The 19,438-nt window shown below is 46.3% G+C and overlaps 1 protein-coding gene across 1 annotated transcript in view; it reads left to right on the plus strand.

Annotated features, from left to right (window-relative positions):
* Nucleotides 1-19,438, plus strand: part of CC2D2A (coiled-coil and C2 domain containing 2A) — a 54,658-nt gene that overhangs the window by 21,438 nt on the left and 13,782 nt on the right. Inside the window, exons 15-23 of the mRNA XM_069977426.1 lie at nt 413-648; nt 7,013-7,190; nt 7,574-7,730; nt 9,527-9,668; nt 10,795-10,933; nt 11,760-11,963; nt 12,469-12,561; nt 12,861-12,952; nt 17,023-17,190. Coding sequence (XP_069833527.1) covers nt 413-648; nt 7,013-7,190; nt 7,574-7,730; nt 9,527-9,668; nt 10,795-10,933; nt 11,760-11,963; nt 12,469-12,561; nt 12,861-12,952; nt 17,023-17,190 — 1,409 coding nt within the window. The remainder of the gene's footprint in view (nt 1-412; nt 649-7,012; nt 7,191-7,573; nt 7,731-9,526; nt 9,669-10,794; nt 10,934-11,759; nt 11,964-12,468; nt 12,562-12,860; nt 12,953-17,022; nt 17,191-19,438) is intronic.

Here is a 19,438-nt window from a genome sequence, read left to right on the forward strand (position 1 = left end):
ATCAAGGCTTCACTTCCTGGATAACATGGTGATGTCACGACCCAACTCCCAGAGCTGTGCGGGCCGTGGCTGCTGGAGAGGATGATGGCAGAGGGATGCTCAGTGTCCCTCCAGTGCCCTGTGTCCCTCAGTGTCCCCCTGCCATCATCCTCTCCAGCAGCCACAGCCCGCACAGCTCTGGGAGTCGGGGCGTGACATCACCATGTTATCCAGGAAGTGACATTACCATTTTATCCAGGAAGTGAAGCCTTGATGCAGTAGTAAGTGCAAGGAAAAAAAACACTTTATGTGCATTTCCCATAATAAGTGTATAATGGTGATTTGTATAACTTTTGGGACGGGCAATACAATACTTTAATAAAAGTTTTCACCAGACTTCTCCTTTAAGCTGTAATATTTAATATGTACATAGAAAATGAAGAATAAAAAAAGAAAGGAGGGTGTAGAAGATGAGGAGGAGGAGGCAGATGGTGGACATGTAGGAGAAGAGCCTACCAAACCCTTCCCCCCACCTCTGGTGGACAGACAAGACATAGAAGTACAGGTTCGTGATAAAGCAGCGAACATCAGGAGGAGACCTGGAGAACCTATTCTTCATCCTGAACTGAGCCTTTCTGGGACAGTCACCCCCAACAACATGTGTCCAAGGTAAGATGGTCGCAGTCGGGGATAAACATTGAATTGAAAGTGTAACAACTTGGCTGACGCGTTTCACAGTGATTAGTGATCTTTCCCATGCTCAAATGACTTCGCTGGAGTGTGATAACCTGATATCAGTGACCACATGTAGTAGTGGTTCGGAGCCATCGCCCTTATAACCTGTTGTAGTCTGTAGTTCAGTGGTGACATTGACGACTAAAAATGAAGCGTCTTCTATTGCTTGGGTTCATACGAATAAAAAATATCACTGCCAACCTGTTACATTACTTCATTGAAAGAAAAGTATTGCATGGTCGGCACAAATTTTTGTCATAAGAACAGCAAGTGTCTCGTCAGCCAGTACGTTTCACCCGAAATGTTGCTATATTACTATGGTAGAATGTTTTTCTTGTGCCTGTCATTGGGGGACACAGCACCTGTGGGTATAGGCTACTGCCACTAGGAGGCGACACTAGACAGAAGAAGAAGTGACTCCGCCTGGCAGGCTATACCCCTCCTACAGACACCAGGCTAACTCAGTTTTAGTCTAGTGTCCGTAGGAGGTAGACACAGGTGCCATGCACCTCTTTATTATTTTAGTTTTATTTCTTTCTCTTTCTTTCTAGGTTATCAGGGGGACCGTCGGCGTGGGCTGCCACACCAGACGTAGCTTCCCTCTGAGGGTGCACGGAAAGTTTTTATTTCCCTGCGCCGGTCACCTGTCCCCCACCGCCGCTCCCTGCGGCAGGATGCCGGTACCCCACCCAGGTGCGAGGTGACCGAAGGGGTGACCCTGCGCGCACCTGAAGCCGCCGGACAGGTGAGTATCTCCTCTGTCCCACCTGCCCCAAGTCTTCTCTTTGGGGTCTCCCCCCCCCCCCCCCCCTTCCTTCTTGGGGGGATTGTCCTGCCTAGCGTTCTTTAGGAACCCTCTTCCCCCTCCTGGGGTCTCTATCTCTCCTGGGGTGTCGTCCTGCGCAGTGTCCTTAGGGACATTGCTGTCAGAGGTTTAGTCAGGGTGGAATCCCTTCCTCCCCCCGCCTCACAGCACAGGGGTCTCCGGGGGGGTCTCTGACTTACTTTCCCCCCCTGGTCGTGGTGTCTCTGCCAGGGGTGGCACAAGGGCAGCAGCTGCCGGGGCTAGCTGGGCGACCGCGTCTTCTAGCGCTCCGCGCCGGCATCCTGCCGCCGCCGGCCTGCTCCATAAATTTAGGCCCCGGCTTCTCCCGGAGCTAGGCCGCATCGGCGCGCAGCCGTGACGTCACGGGGGCGGAGCGCCCGCCCGCCTGCCCAGTTCCTATTGGTGTAGCCCCCACCTTCTCCTCCCTGTGCCCCCTCCCTTCCTCCTCCTCTCCCCTGCAGCCAAGCAGCTTGTGGTCTCCTGCTGCTATCACAGACTGTCAGCCCCACAGCTCCCAAGCAGCAGCTTCAGCTCCACTACAGCAGCTACAACTCCCTATGCAACAGCTGCTCCAGTACAGCAGCTACAACTCCCTGTGCAACAGCAGCTCCAGTACAGCAGCTACAACTCCCTGTGCAACAGCAGCTCCAGTACAGCAGCTACAACTCCCTGTGCAACAGCAGCACCAGCGTGCAGCAGCTAGAATCCAGTCCAGCATCCAGCACGGCAGCAGTTCCACGGTCGGGTAGGTTCACCCAGTGGGTGATATCCCCCTCACCCACTCCCCAGGCTAACAGCCCTAGCTACTATGTCTGGTCCCCGGGACGACCCCCCTAGGCAGCTCGCTCCCGCGGCTGTGACGACACACTTTGCATGTGTTCGTTGCATTAAGAAGTTCCCTCTGCCTGCTGTGCCTTAACCCTGGTGCCAACTCCCAGGAGCCCCCCCCCCCCCCCTCCAGGTTCAGATTTAGCCTCTCCTGAGTTGGCTAGGTCCCTGTCCCAGGCGATCGGTGACCTCTCTAGCTGTCTCAGGTCATGATTCATGTCATTGAGCGGTTGCCCTCCCAGGCGCCCCCAGCAGCGGGGTCCTCCAGGGTATCTCCTGACTTCCCTTCCAGAGGACGATCCCATAAGAGACCAAGACTCTGTCTCACGGTCACCCTCTAGGTGTTCTTCAGACCCTTCTCCGACAGATCCACTGCAGGCGGTTCTGCTTCCCAGCGACCCCTCTCCGCCACCTCGGGGGACCCCTCTGACTCTGCTTCAGAGTCTGACAGGGAGGATCAGCTGGCCTCTGCAGTGCAAGCCTTGATCCGTGCAGTGCGGGACACCTTGCATATTGATGAAGAGCCCCCTTCTACATCCAAGAGTGAAGTCTCCTTCAGTTGCCATAAGCAACAACCCTTGGTTTTTCCTGGTCATAAGGATTTGAGGATCTTCTAGCCAAGGAGTGGAAACACCCTGACCGGCGGATTCCATCCTCTAAGCGTGCCGAGGCTTTGTTTCCCTTCTCCCCTGACTTGGTCTCTACATGGACGGTGCCCCCATCTGTGGACCCTCCGGTTTCACGACTTTCCAAGTCTACTACTCTGCCTCTGGCAGATGGTGCTTCACTCACTGACCCAGTGGACAAGGAAATCGACACTTTTTCGAAGTCGGTCTTTATTGCAGCTGGTTCGGACCGGCGTCCTACCCTTGCTGCATCCTGGGTCAGCAAGGCTGGTTCCTCTTGGGTCAGGCAGTTAGTCCTGACCTCTCCCTGTACACTCCACGCGAGGATCTCCTGTCTCTGGGCTCGCAGATTCTGCATGCGTCCAAATACTTGTGTGACGCTTCTCAGGAAGCCGCTCGTTTTTTCTGCTCGCGCCCTGGCAAACTCTCTAGCCATCCGACGCTCGGTCTGGCTAAAATCCTGGTCAGCTGACGCCGCCTCCAAGGAGGCTCTGACTTCTCTTCCCTTTGCAGGAAACAGACTTTTTGGTGAGCAGCTGGATTGAATAGTCTCGGACGCTACCGGGGGGGAAGAGCTCCCTGCTCCCTCAGAACCGGTCCCGGCGCCCTCAGTCTCTCAGGCGTTCCAGTCATTTCCGCTCCCTTGAGCCTCCGACACGTTGTCGCCCGGCTAAGGATATGTCTCCGGCTCCTTCTAGGAAGCCCTCCTTCAAACCCCGCCCATCCTGGCAGCCCTGTTCTCGCCCTTCTAAGGGTCCTGCCCCCAAGTCTTCTTCCTGAAGGTCCTTCCCCACTCAGGTCTCTCCCTCAAGTAGGGGGTCTTCTGCTCTCCTTCAAGGAGATTTGGCTCATATGTCCGATGTGTGGGTTCGGGAGGTAATGTCTTCAGGATACAAATTCGAGTTCGGGTTCTTTCCGCCGCCTCACGTTTTTCCATCAAATCTCCAACGCTCTTCGGCACAGCTTTCCGAGCTTTTTCAGGCGGTTCAGAATCTCCTAGCTCAAGGAGTTGTGGTCACAGTCCCTCCCTCTGAGCGCTTACAGGGATTCTTTTCCAATCTGTTCACAGTCCCCAAAAAGGACAGTTCGGTCCGTCCTATCCTGAATTTGAAGTGGCTGAACAGGTTTGTTCGCCTTCGGCAGTTCCGCATGGAATCCTTGTGATTAGTGGTCGCGTCTCTAGAGCAGGACGAATTTCTTGCGTCTATAGACATCCGCGACGCCTATCTGCATGTTCCCATCGCAGCCAGTCATCAACGTTTTCTACGTTTCACCGTCTGTTCTCGACATTTCCAATTCGTTGCCCTGCCCTTTGGGCTAGCCACGGCACCTCAAGTCTTTACCAAGATCCTTGCACCTTGATGCCTCTGCTTCGGTCAAAGGGGGTGGCTATCTTGCCCTACCTGGACGACCTCTTTGTAAAGGGCCGCTCCAAACAGGACACTCTGTCCAGTCTCCAGATCACACTTGATCTCCTGACCAATTTCGGTTGGGTGATCAATTGCCAACAATCTTCCCTACTTTCCACCCGCTCTATGGAGTTTCTCTGGATGCTATTCAACACAGAGACTGCACGCGTTCTCCTTCCTCCCAACAAGGTTGCCTGTTCCATTCGCCTTTGCATGTGAGTCCTGGGCAAGATGGTCTCCCCTTTCGAGGCGATACCCTTCGCTCAGTTTCATTCGCACCCTCTGCAGCGAGCGATTCTATTTCAGTGGGCCAGGCCCCCTCTGTCTCTCCACAAGGAGATCCTCCTGTCGCCTGCTGTTCGCAGGGAGCTTTTTTGGTGGTTGACGTCTCCAGTGGTCCTTTCTCCCCCTCAATTGGCTGGTCATCTCTACGGATGCCAGCCTGTCCGGGTGGGGGGGCTGTCTTCGCGTGCCACGCGGCTCAGGGCTCTTGGTCACCGATGGAGGCTCGGCTTCACATCAATATCCTGGAGCTCCGGGCCATCTTCCTCGCCCTGTCTTAAGTGGACCGATCTCCTGAGGGGTTTCCCGGTCCGTGTTCAGACCGACAACGTCACCGCCGTTGCTTATCTGAACCGTCAAGACGGTACCAGGAGCCCCTCTGTCATGACCGAGGCCGCTCGCATTCCCCGTTGGGCGGAGCGTTTTTGTTCCAGCTCTCTCGGCAGTCCACGTTCCCGGGGTGGACAATTGGGCGGCGGACTATCTCAGCCGCGAAAGACTGGATCACGGCGAATGGGCTCTTCATCCCGGGGTGTTTCTTTAAATCTGCCGGCGGTGGGGATTCCCAGACGTGGATCTCTTCGCCTCCAGGCTGAACCACAAACTCCCCACCTATGTGACTCGAGCCCGGGATCCTCGCGCGTTCTCGGTGGACGCCTTGGTGACCCCATGGGAGCAGTTCTCCCTGGTTTGCGCCTTTCCTCCTCTGCCCATTCTCCCACGAGTCCTGAAGCGCATCAAGGCACTTAGCTTTCCTGCCATTCTTGTCGCTCCAGACTGGCTGCGCCGGTCCTCGTGCATCGGCGTAGTGCACCTCCTCGCCGACGCCCCCTGGCGTCTTCCCCTGTGGACTGACCTCCTTTCACAAGGGCCAATATTCCACCCTAATTTACCTCAGCTGAGTTTTATGGCGTGGCTGTTGAAGCTGCGGTATTGAGATTTTGGGGGTTTTCGGAGCCAGTCATCCAAACCATGCTTAATGCCCGCAAGCCTCAGTCGGCTCGGAACTACCATCGCGTATGGAAGGCCTTCTTTTCTTGGTGTGCACAGAATAATTTTCACCCCTTGGTGTGTTCCGCGACCAAGATTCTTTCTTTTTTTGCAATCCAGTCTGGACAAAGGCCTCAGTCATTCCACCTTGCGTTCTCTTGATTTCCGCCCTCAGGTGAAGACTTTTCTCAGGGGGTGGTCCATTTGGCCCCCCCCTTTTCAACAGTCTGTAGAGCCCTGGGACCTTAATTTAGTCCTCGAGGTTCTGCAAGGTCCTCCCTTTGAGCCTCTACGGGAGGTGTCTCTTTGTTTCCTTTCTTGGAAGGTTGCATTCTTGGTGGCGTTTACGTCCATCCGTAAGTTGTCTGAACTGGCAGCGCTCTCTTGTCGCTCCCCTTATCTGGTCCGTCACAAGGACAAGGTTGTGCTTCGCCCTCCTCCTTCCTTCCTGCCGAAGGTCGTGTCTGCATTCCACCTTAATGAGGACATCTTTCTCCCCTCTTTTTGCCCTGCGCCCTCCCATCCTAGGGAACGGTCCCTGCATTGTTTGGACCTTGTCCGGGCCATACGGATCTACTTGTCAGTCACTGCTTCCTTCCCGCCACTCGGATTTCCTGTTCGTGGTCTCGTCGGGTCCGCGCAAGGGGCTGGCTGCCTCCAAGACCACCATTAGGCGTTGGATCAGGACGGCCATCGCAGAAGCCTACCGTGTTCGTGGCGGTGCGGGTCACCGCTTTTTTCTGCTCGGGCTGTGGGGGCCTCTTGGGCGGTTCGCCATCAGGCCTCGGTGTCCCAGGTCTGCAAGGCCGCCACCTGATCTTCAGTTCACATTTTTACAAAGTTTTATCAGGTCCATATCCTGGCTTCCTCTGACGCCAGTCTGGGCCACAAGGTTCTGCAGGCTGCCGTGTGTTAGGCAGGCCGCATGGGGATTGTCATCTGATTTCCCCACCCTCTGGGACTGCTTTTGTACGTCCCACAGGTGCTGTGTCCCCCAATGACAGGCACAAGAAAAGAGGATTTTTGTACTCACCGTAAAATCCCTTTCTTGTGGCTTCATTGGGGGACACAGCTCCCACCCTGTTATTTTGAGGTTGTTTTCTTTACTTTTCCTACTGCTTGTGACTAAACTGAGTTAGCCTGGTGTCTGTAGGAGGGGTATAGCCTGCCAGGCGGAGTCACTTCTTCTTCTGTCTAGTGTCGCCTCCTAGTGGCAGTAGCCTATACCCACAGGTGCTGTGTCCCCCAATGAAGCCACAAGAAAGGGATTTTACGGTGAGTACAAAAATCCTCTTTTTTATGTTTCTAGTAAATAATGTTCCCCTCTCCAATTACAGGGCAGAAGTATCGAGACGTGAAGATCTCCAGAAACACTCATTGTTCATCAAGATCCTGTTCAACAACAAGGAGGTGTCCAGAACTGTGACCAATCGGCTGGGATCAGACTTCAGGGTCCATCTTGGACAGATCTTTAATTTACAGATCTATAACTGGCCGGAGAGCATAAAGCTACAGGTACTGCTGGGCACATGAGCACACTGACCTCCATACATGTACAAGGACAGTCTGTCTATAGTATGTGTATACAGAATGTCTTATTCCACAATCTTATGTCTTCAAGTAAGAAGAGGAATTTTAGAAGCTGGTGGGAAGGAACTCCAGTCATGGGAAATAGTAATAATTTCTAATGGGATTGTGTAACCCTTTATAATAACCCCGATGGATCACACTATGCAGCATGCAATGTTCTTCGTTGGGTCATAAAAATCACAAAATTGTCAATAACATAAAAATCCACTTTGTCATCAATCGCTAATATATTTTAGACATGAAACCTTTCTCTTGCATTGTAGTGTTACTATGTGTTCATAAGGTACATGTGTTTTTTTTTTCTTTAGATCTATGAAACAGCAGGACATGGCGGTGGCACCCTACTGGCAGAGGTTTTTGTACCTATCCCGGAGACCACTGTATTAACTGGCAGAGCCCCAGTGGAGGAGATAGAGTTTAGCAGTAACCAGAGGGTCATGTATGATCATGAAGGAGTTGGCAGCGGTAAGGACATGTTACATATGTCTCTGTCTAGATGTTGTATATCATAACAATATGGCAGTCAGTCTTTATATTTATTCTAGATGACATTGAACACAAGGGTTTGAATAAACCATACTGCCTGGTCTTTGCAGCCTATTATTTGCCTCTTTATATAAATGGGGAAGGGCTATATACTTGATCGTTGTACAGATAACCACGCATATACCTATAGAGGCAAGCCATGCAGCTGCTATTGGGCCCCCGGAGAAAGAGTATTCCGCCAGATCCACTCAAAAATTCGGGATATATAATATTTAGAATCAGGAAATCATTATGTAATCATTTGCTGATCTAGTATTATACCATTGAAATTGATATTGTTTGATGGATACAGTATGTCTGCAGTGATATAAATTGCTGTGTATATGGTCATAGTTCAGGCCTCTTGAGCCGCCCATTTGAGATTGAGTGAAATGAACCATCGGAATCCATTTGTGGCGTTGAACAAAATCTTTAATGGGGTTAATACTGGCAAAGCCTTTAAATTATTAGTCTTCTAAAACAATAACAACTATCTATTCCTATTCATTCTTTTCATCCATCGGTAGCCAGACTTTCCTTCCTCAGGGCAAATATTTAGGTAATCTCCCTACCCCAATGGTTTATTGGGGTGTCCTACCAGCCCCACACCGCTCTAATCTATCTTCCTTGATAAAGTACAGTATAACATTTTACTACTTTGCATAGATTTGATGTTAGGCGGACCACACACCTTCGATGAGGGTTGGCTAAACCAGATGTTTCGGCAGGACTGATGTGTATTACCCAATGGTAGATGTGTCTTGAGAAGTGGTGGGCTCGGCCCTTTTTGTTTTTGTTGAGATAAGCCACCATTAGAGGTATCTGGCAGTGACCTTCTCCCCTCTGTTTTTGGAGAACACATGTACGCTCAGCCATGCATCGCAGGTGATAGCTGTATAATAGGCCATTGTATGATCGGCGGGGTGCCAACACTCTCTACTCTATCAGCTATCACAGCACCAGAAGTAAAATGTGTACAGAAGACAAAAGTCCCCGCTTTGAATTTTGTAGTCGTGGTCTATTGATGGCCTACTTTCCCTAGAAATCCCCCTTTTAATCTTGGACATCTGACACCCAACAAATTGGAAAAACAATAGTGTTGGTAAATTCCCTTTTTTTTTTTTTTTTTTTTTTGTGGATTCTTTAAATTTACTAAATACTCAATTTTTTTTTTTTTTTAAGAGAACTCATACTTTAAGACTCCCTTAGACCCCCTACCTTTTCTCCAGTTCTTGTACTTACCAGGACTAGATAGCTGTGGTTATACATCTGCAGTTATTATACTACATGTGTAGAGTCAGGGGTCACGTACCATAATTTATCTTTATTACACCAGGGTAGTAATGAAATACAGGAAGCAATAAATCAGCCACCCCGAGGCTGTATAAAACGATACATAGTGGGAGCCATACTGAAATAATAAGAGCAATAATATATAAAGGTGAATGATGGGCTGGGGATCAGCAGATCAGCGGGTCGCACCCTATGAGAGGAGCATCTCTCCAAACACCTAGCGGTGGAGACAGATGCAGGTCTGCTAGTAATTTCTACATTTTTGGTGCCTGAGAAAATAGAATCTATCCTCCTAAAATCCAACCCCCATCATCTTCCTGGCAGTCGTACTAATGCTGCTACCACTGGTGTCAGGTATGAGTATATGTTACAAGCCCCTACCCTCAATATGAGCCACCATTTATTGCCTAATAATGAATTAAGTTTCATTTACTTTCTTTTAGATGTTCCATTTTCCTTTGAGGCTGATGGTAGCAACAAGGTGGCTCTGATGACATCTGGAAAAGTTGCATATTGTGTGTCCTGGGCAGTGGGGGAGAATGGGGTGCCACTGGTCCCCCCACTATCACAGCAGAATGTACAGAGGTAAGTGGGTGCCTGGGACGGATCAAATCGTACTCTTCACGTCTGTGTTATGGGAACATATAAAGGTTGTGTGCCCCAATTAAAAATTGGGCCCCAAAATGTCAGTTATAATACTAGTATAACCTTATGTACATTCAGATACCAGAATCCCAACCCAGCTTAAGTGTTAGCACCTCAGGGACTCGAGGAGAGCACTAACACTAACCTAACAAATAACATCTTACAGGCCATGCAGCATTCCATTGAAGAAAAGTAAGCAAAGTAGCTTGAGCCTGCTCTCTGGCGCCACCTATTGGAGGTACTGTCTATTTACTACCAATAGGTGGCGCCAGAAAACAAGCTCTCTTCCTTTTCTGCTACTTTGCATGAGAATTGACTAAAATGTAATGGTATAATATGCTGTACATAATAATTACATATTATGCTCTCTGTCTCAGGCTGTAGTATATTCAGCTGGAACAGAAGAACATAGGGAGCTCAGGTTTTCCATTGACTTTCAGTGCACTGAATTATTATTAGATATGAGCGAACTTACAGTTAGTTCGGATTTGTGTGAACCCAAACTATTGGTATTTGGACTCACGGTGGTTGGAGAAGGTTGATGTAGCCTGAGGACTGCCTGGAAAATATGGATTCAGCCCATTACTGTACCCATGTTTTCCAGGCAGCCCTAGGGTTACATCAATCATCTCCAGCCACCAGGAGTCAAATGCTAATAGTTGAGGTACACACCAACCCGAACTTACTGTAAGTTCGCTCATTTATTATTAGTATATTTTTTGTAATGCTTCACGTCTCCTGTGGGGGCGCTGCAGTGAATTAAACAAATTAAACGCTAACCAATGGGTTTCACCACAGATCATAGCTGGTCTCTGGGGAAGGTCTAGCTAGGGACACTTTATGGTCATCTTATCTTTTTAATGTTACTAGATTTTGATTTTAAGAAATCAGGTGATACCTTTTAGAGGCTGACTGGGTATATTTGATTGTAAGCTTTCAGGAGTCTAGCCCCCTTGGTCAGACATACTGAGTTAGTCTCTAGAAGGTATGGCCTGATTTCTTATCTCTTCTTCTGCTTTCTATGGCTAACACAGTACAACATTATTCTACTATACTTCATTGGCAGGGCCTTAAACAACATGGACGCTGTGTCTTCTATCGGAGCCTCTGGACTGACTGACATGAAGAAACTAGCCAAGTGGGCGGCAGAATCCAAGCTTGATCCCAATGATCCTAACAATGCAGCTCTCATGCAGCTCATAATGGTGAGACATATAATGTATTTTCCCGCTTTGTAGAAACCTATAGCACCAATACAGTATAGTCATTTAGTGACCAATCATTTTGATATATTTTCTAGTAGAAAATTATTGTATTTTTCTTAATGGGTTTGTCGTACTGTTAAATTTTTTTTTTTTTTTGTCAGATCACAGAAAACATATCAATTGTAAAAAAAAATATATAAAAAATGCTCTAATGCTTTGTCTAGATATTGCTGTTACATCCTTGTCCAGTGCTGGTGGTCACACATGCTCAGTAGCTCAGTTCCATTGCCCAGATTTTTTTTCCACTTGGGGCAGAGTGATTCTTTGGCAGAACTTGTATGTATTATAACCGGTACTTGTGAGAAGATGTTGCTTCTAATGCACAGATTTCTACTGGCAGGAATCACTTCACTGCCCATATACAACAGGATCCAGGTGGTCTGAGCTACTGAGCATGTGTGACCACTCACACTGGACACATTGGGTCGATGTTTTGAGAAATAATGGATAAAACAGCAGGGGGCTCCATAACAAGCATAACAACTAGACACTGGAGCATTTGTAAACCATTCCAATTACTAAAATATTCTGTTGTGTTGTGTCTGGTTTAAATCCAATGATATTAATCTGTGGCAATCCCTTTTATATTCTACTAAATGCCCAAAATAGATTGCAACTAAATGCCCAAAATAGATTGCAATCGTGATCTGCCCATATTATGATATTGCTTATGTTACTTAACTTGCTCAAATGGGTTATTAAATGCCTATGGGAATTTCTAGATCCCTTTTTATGAATTTGTTCTCCTATTCCTATGATGTTTTAGATTGCAAACAGTGGGGACCCACATGTTCCGGAGTTCTTCAGACTCGAGCAGCTGCAGAAGGAGTTTGACTTTGTCTCAGAGGAAGACCTCAGCCACTCAAAACGTTTCCGTCTTCTACAGCTCCGAAACCAGGAAGTGGCCGAATTCCGCAACTACAAGCTGGTGCCCATAAAGGAGCGAGAAATTCCAGACAAGATATTTGTGGTAAAATGTATATAGTAAAGGGGAAGAACACTAGGAGATACAGTTCCTGCTATATATCCATATACTCATGTACTTTGGGCCTACCAAAGCACATTATTCTGAAAGCCCATCCACCATTGCTGGTGAAGGCCCATCTATGAGGTTATTTACACCATATCTACCATTGGAGGTCATACAGTAACTCCTATAGCTATGATCGATCTATCGATCTGTCTTGTTAGAGGTCATATTTATCATTATAGATCAAATACTCTGTGATAATAAATATAGATGATGTCTAGGAATTATAGGATATTAAATCCCCTCCCTAAAATGATGTACCCCAATTCATTAGTATTTATATAGAAGTCTTGTGGTTGAACCCCATTGTTGTCAGACGTGGGCTTCTCCGTTGATCCTCTGGTTGGCCAGTCCAACCATAGCTGCAAGATATCAGTCAGACTTCTAAAAATATAAATATGGATTTTTTTTTATTACCCCCCCCCCCCCCTCCTTTATATTCTAGGAATATGAGAAGAAATTACGGGACCAGGATATGAGCACTGCAGAAACACATCTAGATACACATAGGATTATGGTTGCCAAATATCTCCACAAGGTATATAACACCCACTGACATGAATAAATGTGTGGATGTGTGCCGATGCAGCAGAGCTGGACTTAAATTGGCACGTCCTGATGAATCATCTTTGCAATATTACATTATTAAAAATCACTATTGATTGGCCCCATGTGATAACATTTCATACCCAAGGGTTACGAAGCTTCACGTGGGGTCACTATGTAGTCCTATATGACAAAGCATATAAGAGACCTAAATGATAAAGATTTATAGTGCACGTGTTGATGTTTTCTGTATAAGTGACAACTAATTTTATTTCTCGGGTTTGTCGTCAGGTTAGAGAATCTGTGATAAACCGGTTCCTGATAGCAAAACATCATTTTATTCTCTCTGACTTGGTTGTTGAAGAGGACATCCCTAGTCTTGGGTAAGATGTAAATATATGTCTCATAATTTATTACAGGAATTTTCAACTATTGTTTTTGCAGCGTAAAATGGTTTCATGACTGCCATGGAACATTAGATCAATAAACTGTAATATATAAAGGTCTAAATATGGCCCAAAAACTGACAGAATGGATCAAAAAGCCTCTAAAAAATTTGAAAAAAAAGACCAAAGGCTAGGTGATCCATTTGGACGAAAAGTTTTTGGTCCATGTTTAGAGCTTTTGGCCCAAAATACTGTGTATCAACAAAAACTTTCATAGTTCAGAACGCGTCAGAGTATTATTTTCATTTTCTATTTTGAATCCATACAGCTTTTAATTATGAAGTACTAAAGGTTGAAGTTTTAACATCTCAGAGTTCAAGAATCTCCTTATTCCTAAAAAAAAAAAAGAGCAAAATCTCTTAACGTTTAATTTTCCATCAGGAATATTGTGTTTGCTAGAAAATTCTATAAAAAGTTAAAACACAAAGGGGGAGATTTATCAAACTGGTGTAAAGTAGAATTGTCTTAGTGGCCCTTAGCAACCAATCAGATTCCACCTTTCAATTTTCAAAGAATCTTTGAGGAATGAAAGGCAGAATCTGATTGGTTGCTAGGGGCAACTGTGGTACTCGGCCAGTAGTGTTGATGTTATTTGTTGTGACGCCAGCACTGTATAGGTGCACAGGTGTGATGTTGGTACCTGTTTTGTGGCTGGTTTATGTTCCCAATGGACGGTAACCTCCGGACTTGTTGCGGCTCCCTTGGGCTTTTGTCTCGGCAACCTGGAGTAGTAGTTGACCCACCCGTGATGTTGGTACCACCACCCACAGAGAGGGGAAAAAATAACCCAAGGTAGACAATGGTGTGTGTGTATGGGTTCAGGTGTAAACAGAGGAGACAGAGTCCTGTGCGTTTAATACGAAAATAGAACAGTTTACTGTATAATGTTGCAGGTAGACAGTACACTTAATACCAGTAGTGCAAATCTTGGTACGACTTGGTTGCTGACAATAGAGTAGGAATAGGTGCTTAGTAGAAGGGCTTTGTAGAGGTAGAGAGAAGAGAAGAGGAGTTGACAGAGGAGCTCTTGCCCTATGTTGATCCTGTACTTTGCCAGAACTGAAGATCAGATATAAGTAGATAAGTGTTACTTGTACTCACATTTAGACAATGTCTGACCGCCTTCTGCCCCCTATTGTCGTAGAACCCGTCCTAGGTGGGTAGCACGAGACCCAGTCGTCGGTTATCTAGGTGTAGCAGGTGCCCAACACTTCCCAGTCGACCTGCACTGCGCAGTTGGATACATAGACCTTTTACTCTGGTAGCTGTGTCCTACTGGGGTCAGCTCCTCTTGGTTCAGGAGTCTGCCCTGCACTTTTTAGACACGTTCCTGTAGTGGGCTAGGGTGACCCTAGGTGGCTTCTTTCCCCTTAAAGTAGCTTAGCACTGCATAGTAAAAATAGTGGTCACTGCTGTAGAAGCAATCTCTGTCAGAGCTAGTCTCTCTTGGATCCATCCCCTTGGACCTCCAACAACTAACTCCTTCTACTTCCTCCCACACAGAGCTAACTCCTCCTTCAGGGCTGTATGTGTGTAAGAGAGGACAGACAGGATAGGACAGAGAGAGCACCTGTGAGTGGTCAGCACATATCACATGACATAAAACTGTTAACCCGTTAACTTCAGCTGTGCATAGAAGTAATACATATAAACAGTGGAGACATCTAGTGGGGAAACTACAGTAGTACATCAACCACTTTAACTTGAGTGAGAACTTTAGGACAGGTGTACAAGAGAAAACACAAGTGGTGGGACACCATACAAAGACAATTCTACTTTACACCAGTTTAATAAATCTCCCCCAAAATGTTTCCTTACTAAAGGGGTTTTCAAGGAAGTGCCATTAATTGTGTTGCAATAAGCTGCCAGTATTTGATGAATGGGTGTCCAGCATCCTCCCCCCCCAGAAACCTCCATCAGTCTGTGGAATGAGGTCATGTCACTTACTGAAATGTTTCACCACAAATTGATTGTCTTTGAATGAAGGGGGGGGGGGGACATTATTAACAGCACAAAGTGACACTAAATACCTTTAAAATGTTCAGTTTCAGTAACTATTTTAAAAGAAAAAAAAAGACCAGTTATAGTAATAACCATTTCTTGTAAGCTGGTTGAAAAGCAATATGGCTGTCGCCTAGATGCTGCTTTCCTAGATGCCAAAACACCTAGTTTGGTTAATTTGGCATTGGCTCATGTGATGACGCTCATAGTGACTGAAGCTGCAGAATAGATTTTTTTTTTTTATTCTTTTCTTTTTTCTTATATATTATCATTTAGATGGATGTGCTTATCTACCATTCTCATAAGCTATGAAATGCAGTAACCACAAGTGACCTCAGTGGAGATGAGCAAACCTCAAGCACGCACAGGTTAGTCCAAACCCGAATGCTCTGCATTTAATTACCAGTGACTGAAGAACTTGGATGCAGCCTTAGGGCGTCCTGGAAATCATGGATGCAGCCTATGGCCTATGCCTAGGTGCATCCAAGTCCTTCAGTCACCGGTTATTAAATGCAGAGCATTCGGGTTTGGACTAACCTGTGCGTGCTTAAGGTTTGCTTATCTCTAGAGAGGGCCTTGTACCATTGATATTTTATTCTCCGGTGTGATATGTTGTCTTCATTTCTCTCCATGTGTCTGTATGTTATATTGATGTATATACTCTCTCTGCTTTTCCTTTCATACTAAGTTCTAGTGGCTCCGGGTATGTCATCCATCATTGTTCCAGTTTTCACTCTGTGCACTGGCAATGAACCAAGGGGATATTCCTAGAACATAACACATACCTCCTCTACCAGCATTTATGTAAAAGGCTATGCAAACATATCCCTGCATTATAGATCAATAGCTTGGCTGTTACCTATAAGATCACCCCTTGGTTATTGCCTATGTAGGAAGAAGTACAAAACTATTTCCATAAAGTTGTAATAGAATTGTAATTAACTCTTGAAATGACGCCACCACTCATCCGTAGCCTTGTATTCCTTAATAGCTAAGATATCTCCACCATGGCTGATGAGTTCCTGTTAGGACAGACAGGAGATTTCTCATGGTCTATTGTCAGCTATATCTTAATTTTAAAACATTGGTTATATCTGATTGAAGGGACATGAGACCTAGAACTTAGATTCCCGAATTTCATTGCATTGTCCCAATCACAACTTTACGCAACGTGTAACAACTTTATGGTGATGTATTGTACCATAGTGATACATAGTATGAATTCTATACCACAGTCCTTATAGAAGCCTTTTAACAGTGGTCTTTAAAGCAGGATGTTCAGCAGTTTTTTGTTGACTAAATAGGCACAGGGCACAATAGGACGTCTTACCTGGAATTAGGGGTTGTCTCCTCTTCCTGCTCATTCATCCCCCTCAACCCCTCCCCCCTCCATAGGTCCTAATGGACTCAGCAAACCCATCTTAACTTTGCTCCTCTGTCATGTAGATGACTTTGCCTCATAATGAGCAGATAAGAAGGGGGGGTGAGGCTGCAAACAGCTTTTTAAGGACAGAAAGAAGCTTTTTGTCTAATAAAACCTATTATAGAGTTTCTTAAAATCGCTTGTTCTATTGATTTCTGCAAAAATATTTTAAATGACAGTTACACTTAATTTTTTTTGCTGTGCCGTTTCCTTTTTGCTGTGTCCTTCCTTTTTTGCAGTGCTGTTCCCTTTTTGCAGTGTTTTGTTATTCCTCTACAGGTTTACCTAAAAAATAGAAAAAATAAAAAAATAAAATGGCTAAACCCACCAATTTAAGTAAGAATTGTTAAATGCTCTTTGTTTTTCTGGACATAAGCTTTTGGAAAGGAGTCTGTTCTGTTCATTCAGTAACACAGTGCTTGAAAAGAAGGGTCTTCTAAACCATTGTGTTCAACACTTTACATCTAGTCGCACAACTCCAAACCATCTCCAGAGGGCTCCACTGAGGACTGTGGTACAGATAGACCTGTAGTGATATCATCTTACACATGCCCACCATTCATGGTTTCTGCTCATGTCTCAGGCTCCTGGGGATGGACCTCTTCAAGTTAGCCGAGCCGAAGCGTCCGCTGAAGCCCCGGAGAAAAGAGCGGAAGAAAGTCACTGCCCAGAACCTGTCTGATGGCGACATCAAGGTCCTGGTGAATGTGGTTCGTGCCTATGACATCCCGGTCCGAAGACCAACGTCCAGGTAACAGGACAGTGCAAAGATTTATGCACAGACACACCCACACACACCTATAGTCTTTTTCCCTTCTACACGGTTTCCCTGAAAATAAGACAGTGCCTAATTTATTTTTTGTCCCCAAAAATGAGCTAAGTCTTATTTTCAGGGGATTTCTTATTTTTCCATGAAAAATAATTTAAATTTATTGTTGAACAAAAAAAAGTGAACATTTATTATATACTGTACAGTCTGGAGATTCTAATGCTCTCCCACAGCAGGTATGGTATTGCAGCCTCCAGCCACCAGGAGTAGCTCATCATAGCACAGCAGGGAAAGCGTACAGTATCGTGAAGGGATAGCAGCAGACTGTGCGCAGCTGTACATCTGCTGGTATGGGACGGGCCTCTTGATGCCTTGCCTACACATTTACAAGTGACCGCTACAGAAGGTAACATCAAGGTGGGCTGCAGGTGAGGGTCTTCATGTCCTGCATGCAGCTGCTCTGCAGTGGACGATGAAGGTAGGGGGCGATGAAAGAAAAACTTTGTCTTAGTCTTACTTTCTGGGAAGGCCTTATGCTTAGCAATTCAGCAAAAACTCTATTTCTTATTCTCAGGGAAACAGGGGTACCATGTTATTAGACCTACAGCATATCTGAATCTCCTCAAATATATATATATAATACAATATATGTATGTGTGTATATATAATTAGGGGTGAAGAGTAATGGGTATTAAAAATAAGGAGGGTTAAAAAGAGCTCCCCTGCCGCCCACTAGTGACTGCACAGGACACATAGCCAGTGGCTGGTCTGGGAATGCTGGAAGTTGTAGTTCTGAAGCAGCTTAAGAGCCGCAGGTTGGAGACTGCTGGTTTCTATAGAAGAGACATGTGAGTCTGATTTACTACAATAAGGGGGTGAGTCATATAGCTCTCTGACCCAGTGATATCATTACTGGTATAAATCTCTGGGCTTCACTATTACAGACATATGGGAGGATCTGCTGTCCTCTCAGGATGTTATGTAGACATTTTTGGGAAAGCTGGATAACATTTACTAGGACCACATGAGCATTCATCTGTCTCCTAAGTTGCTGCTTAGCTGAATTTGTATGTGTTGTTCCTATCCTCCTCTAGTTTACGCGTGTGGGTGTATAAATCTATCCCTGCCATGTAAATCGAATGTGCCTAAAAATGTTGCCATCGACGACCACGGCCGTACTTTGTGTGTAGTGGAACAAAGTCTTATTTTCAATGGGATCCTGGCCAGAGCGTATACACATTGTATACGCTCCGGCCGGGATCCGTGCGGCGGCGCGAATAACTGACATGTCAATTTTCTGCGGCCCCAATTCAATGAATTGCGGCTGTAGGAAACCCTGTCAGTTCACACAGTGAAGCGAGCGGCTCCGGACGCTGGCTTCACTGTGTCCTATGGGAAGCACTGATGCGGGTGCATCAGCATTAGACCTCTGCGGCCGGAAAGATCCGGATGATCCGCCGTTCCAGGGTCACGGAACGGCCGGTCCCTTACGTTGTGTGAACATAGCCTAATAATGCATTGCCGAATGAGTTGCCTAAACAAATGGTATAAACCATCACCCCAACTATACACAACAGTGCTTATGTACGGTTCAGTGCCCAAGTAGAAGTGCTGCTCAATGTCATAGTAAATACCATTATACAGTCCTCATGTGATACCACCATACAGTGCCCATGTGATACCACCATACAGTGCCCATGTGATGCCACCATACAGTGCCCATGTGATGCCACCATACAGTGCCCATGTGATGCCACCATACAGTGCCCATGTGATGCCACCATACAGTGCTCACGTGATGCCACCATACAGTGCTCACGTGATGCCACCATACCGTGCTCACGTGATACCACCATACCGTGCTCAAGTGATACCACCATACATCCCCTATAATTATGGTAACACTGGGGCAGCGGTAGTCGCTCTGCGTCACTCCCTGTTCTGTGCTTCTGGCACAAGCAGTTGATACTTCAGATAAGACTCGGCTTAGCAGAGAAAACAAGCGTTCCATGGGTGGCGGGATTATAGGTCACGTCTGTGTTTTTTCCTCCTGCTTTATGGAGATAGTAGAGTATTTCTGACTGACTGGAAGTGAACAGGAAATGGGAAAAGTATGTGATCATCTTCTCCCTGGATTGTGGCCAGTGCAGGAATGTCCTTAAATCCCCTATATTTTGGGAATTCTCCTGTCCTGCATACCTTGTTATGAAACCCGCCATATATTGTAGTT

Source organism: Dendropsophus ebraccatus, chromosome 7 (assembly GCF_027789765.1).
Source record: "Dendropsophus ebraccatus isolate aDenEbr1 chromosome 7, aDenEbr1.pat, whole genome shotgun sequence".
NCBI classification, from domain to species: domain Eukaryota; kingdom Metazoa; phylum Chordata; class Amphibia; order Anura; family Hylidae; genus Dendropsophus; species Dendropsophus ebraccatus.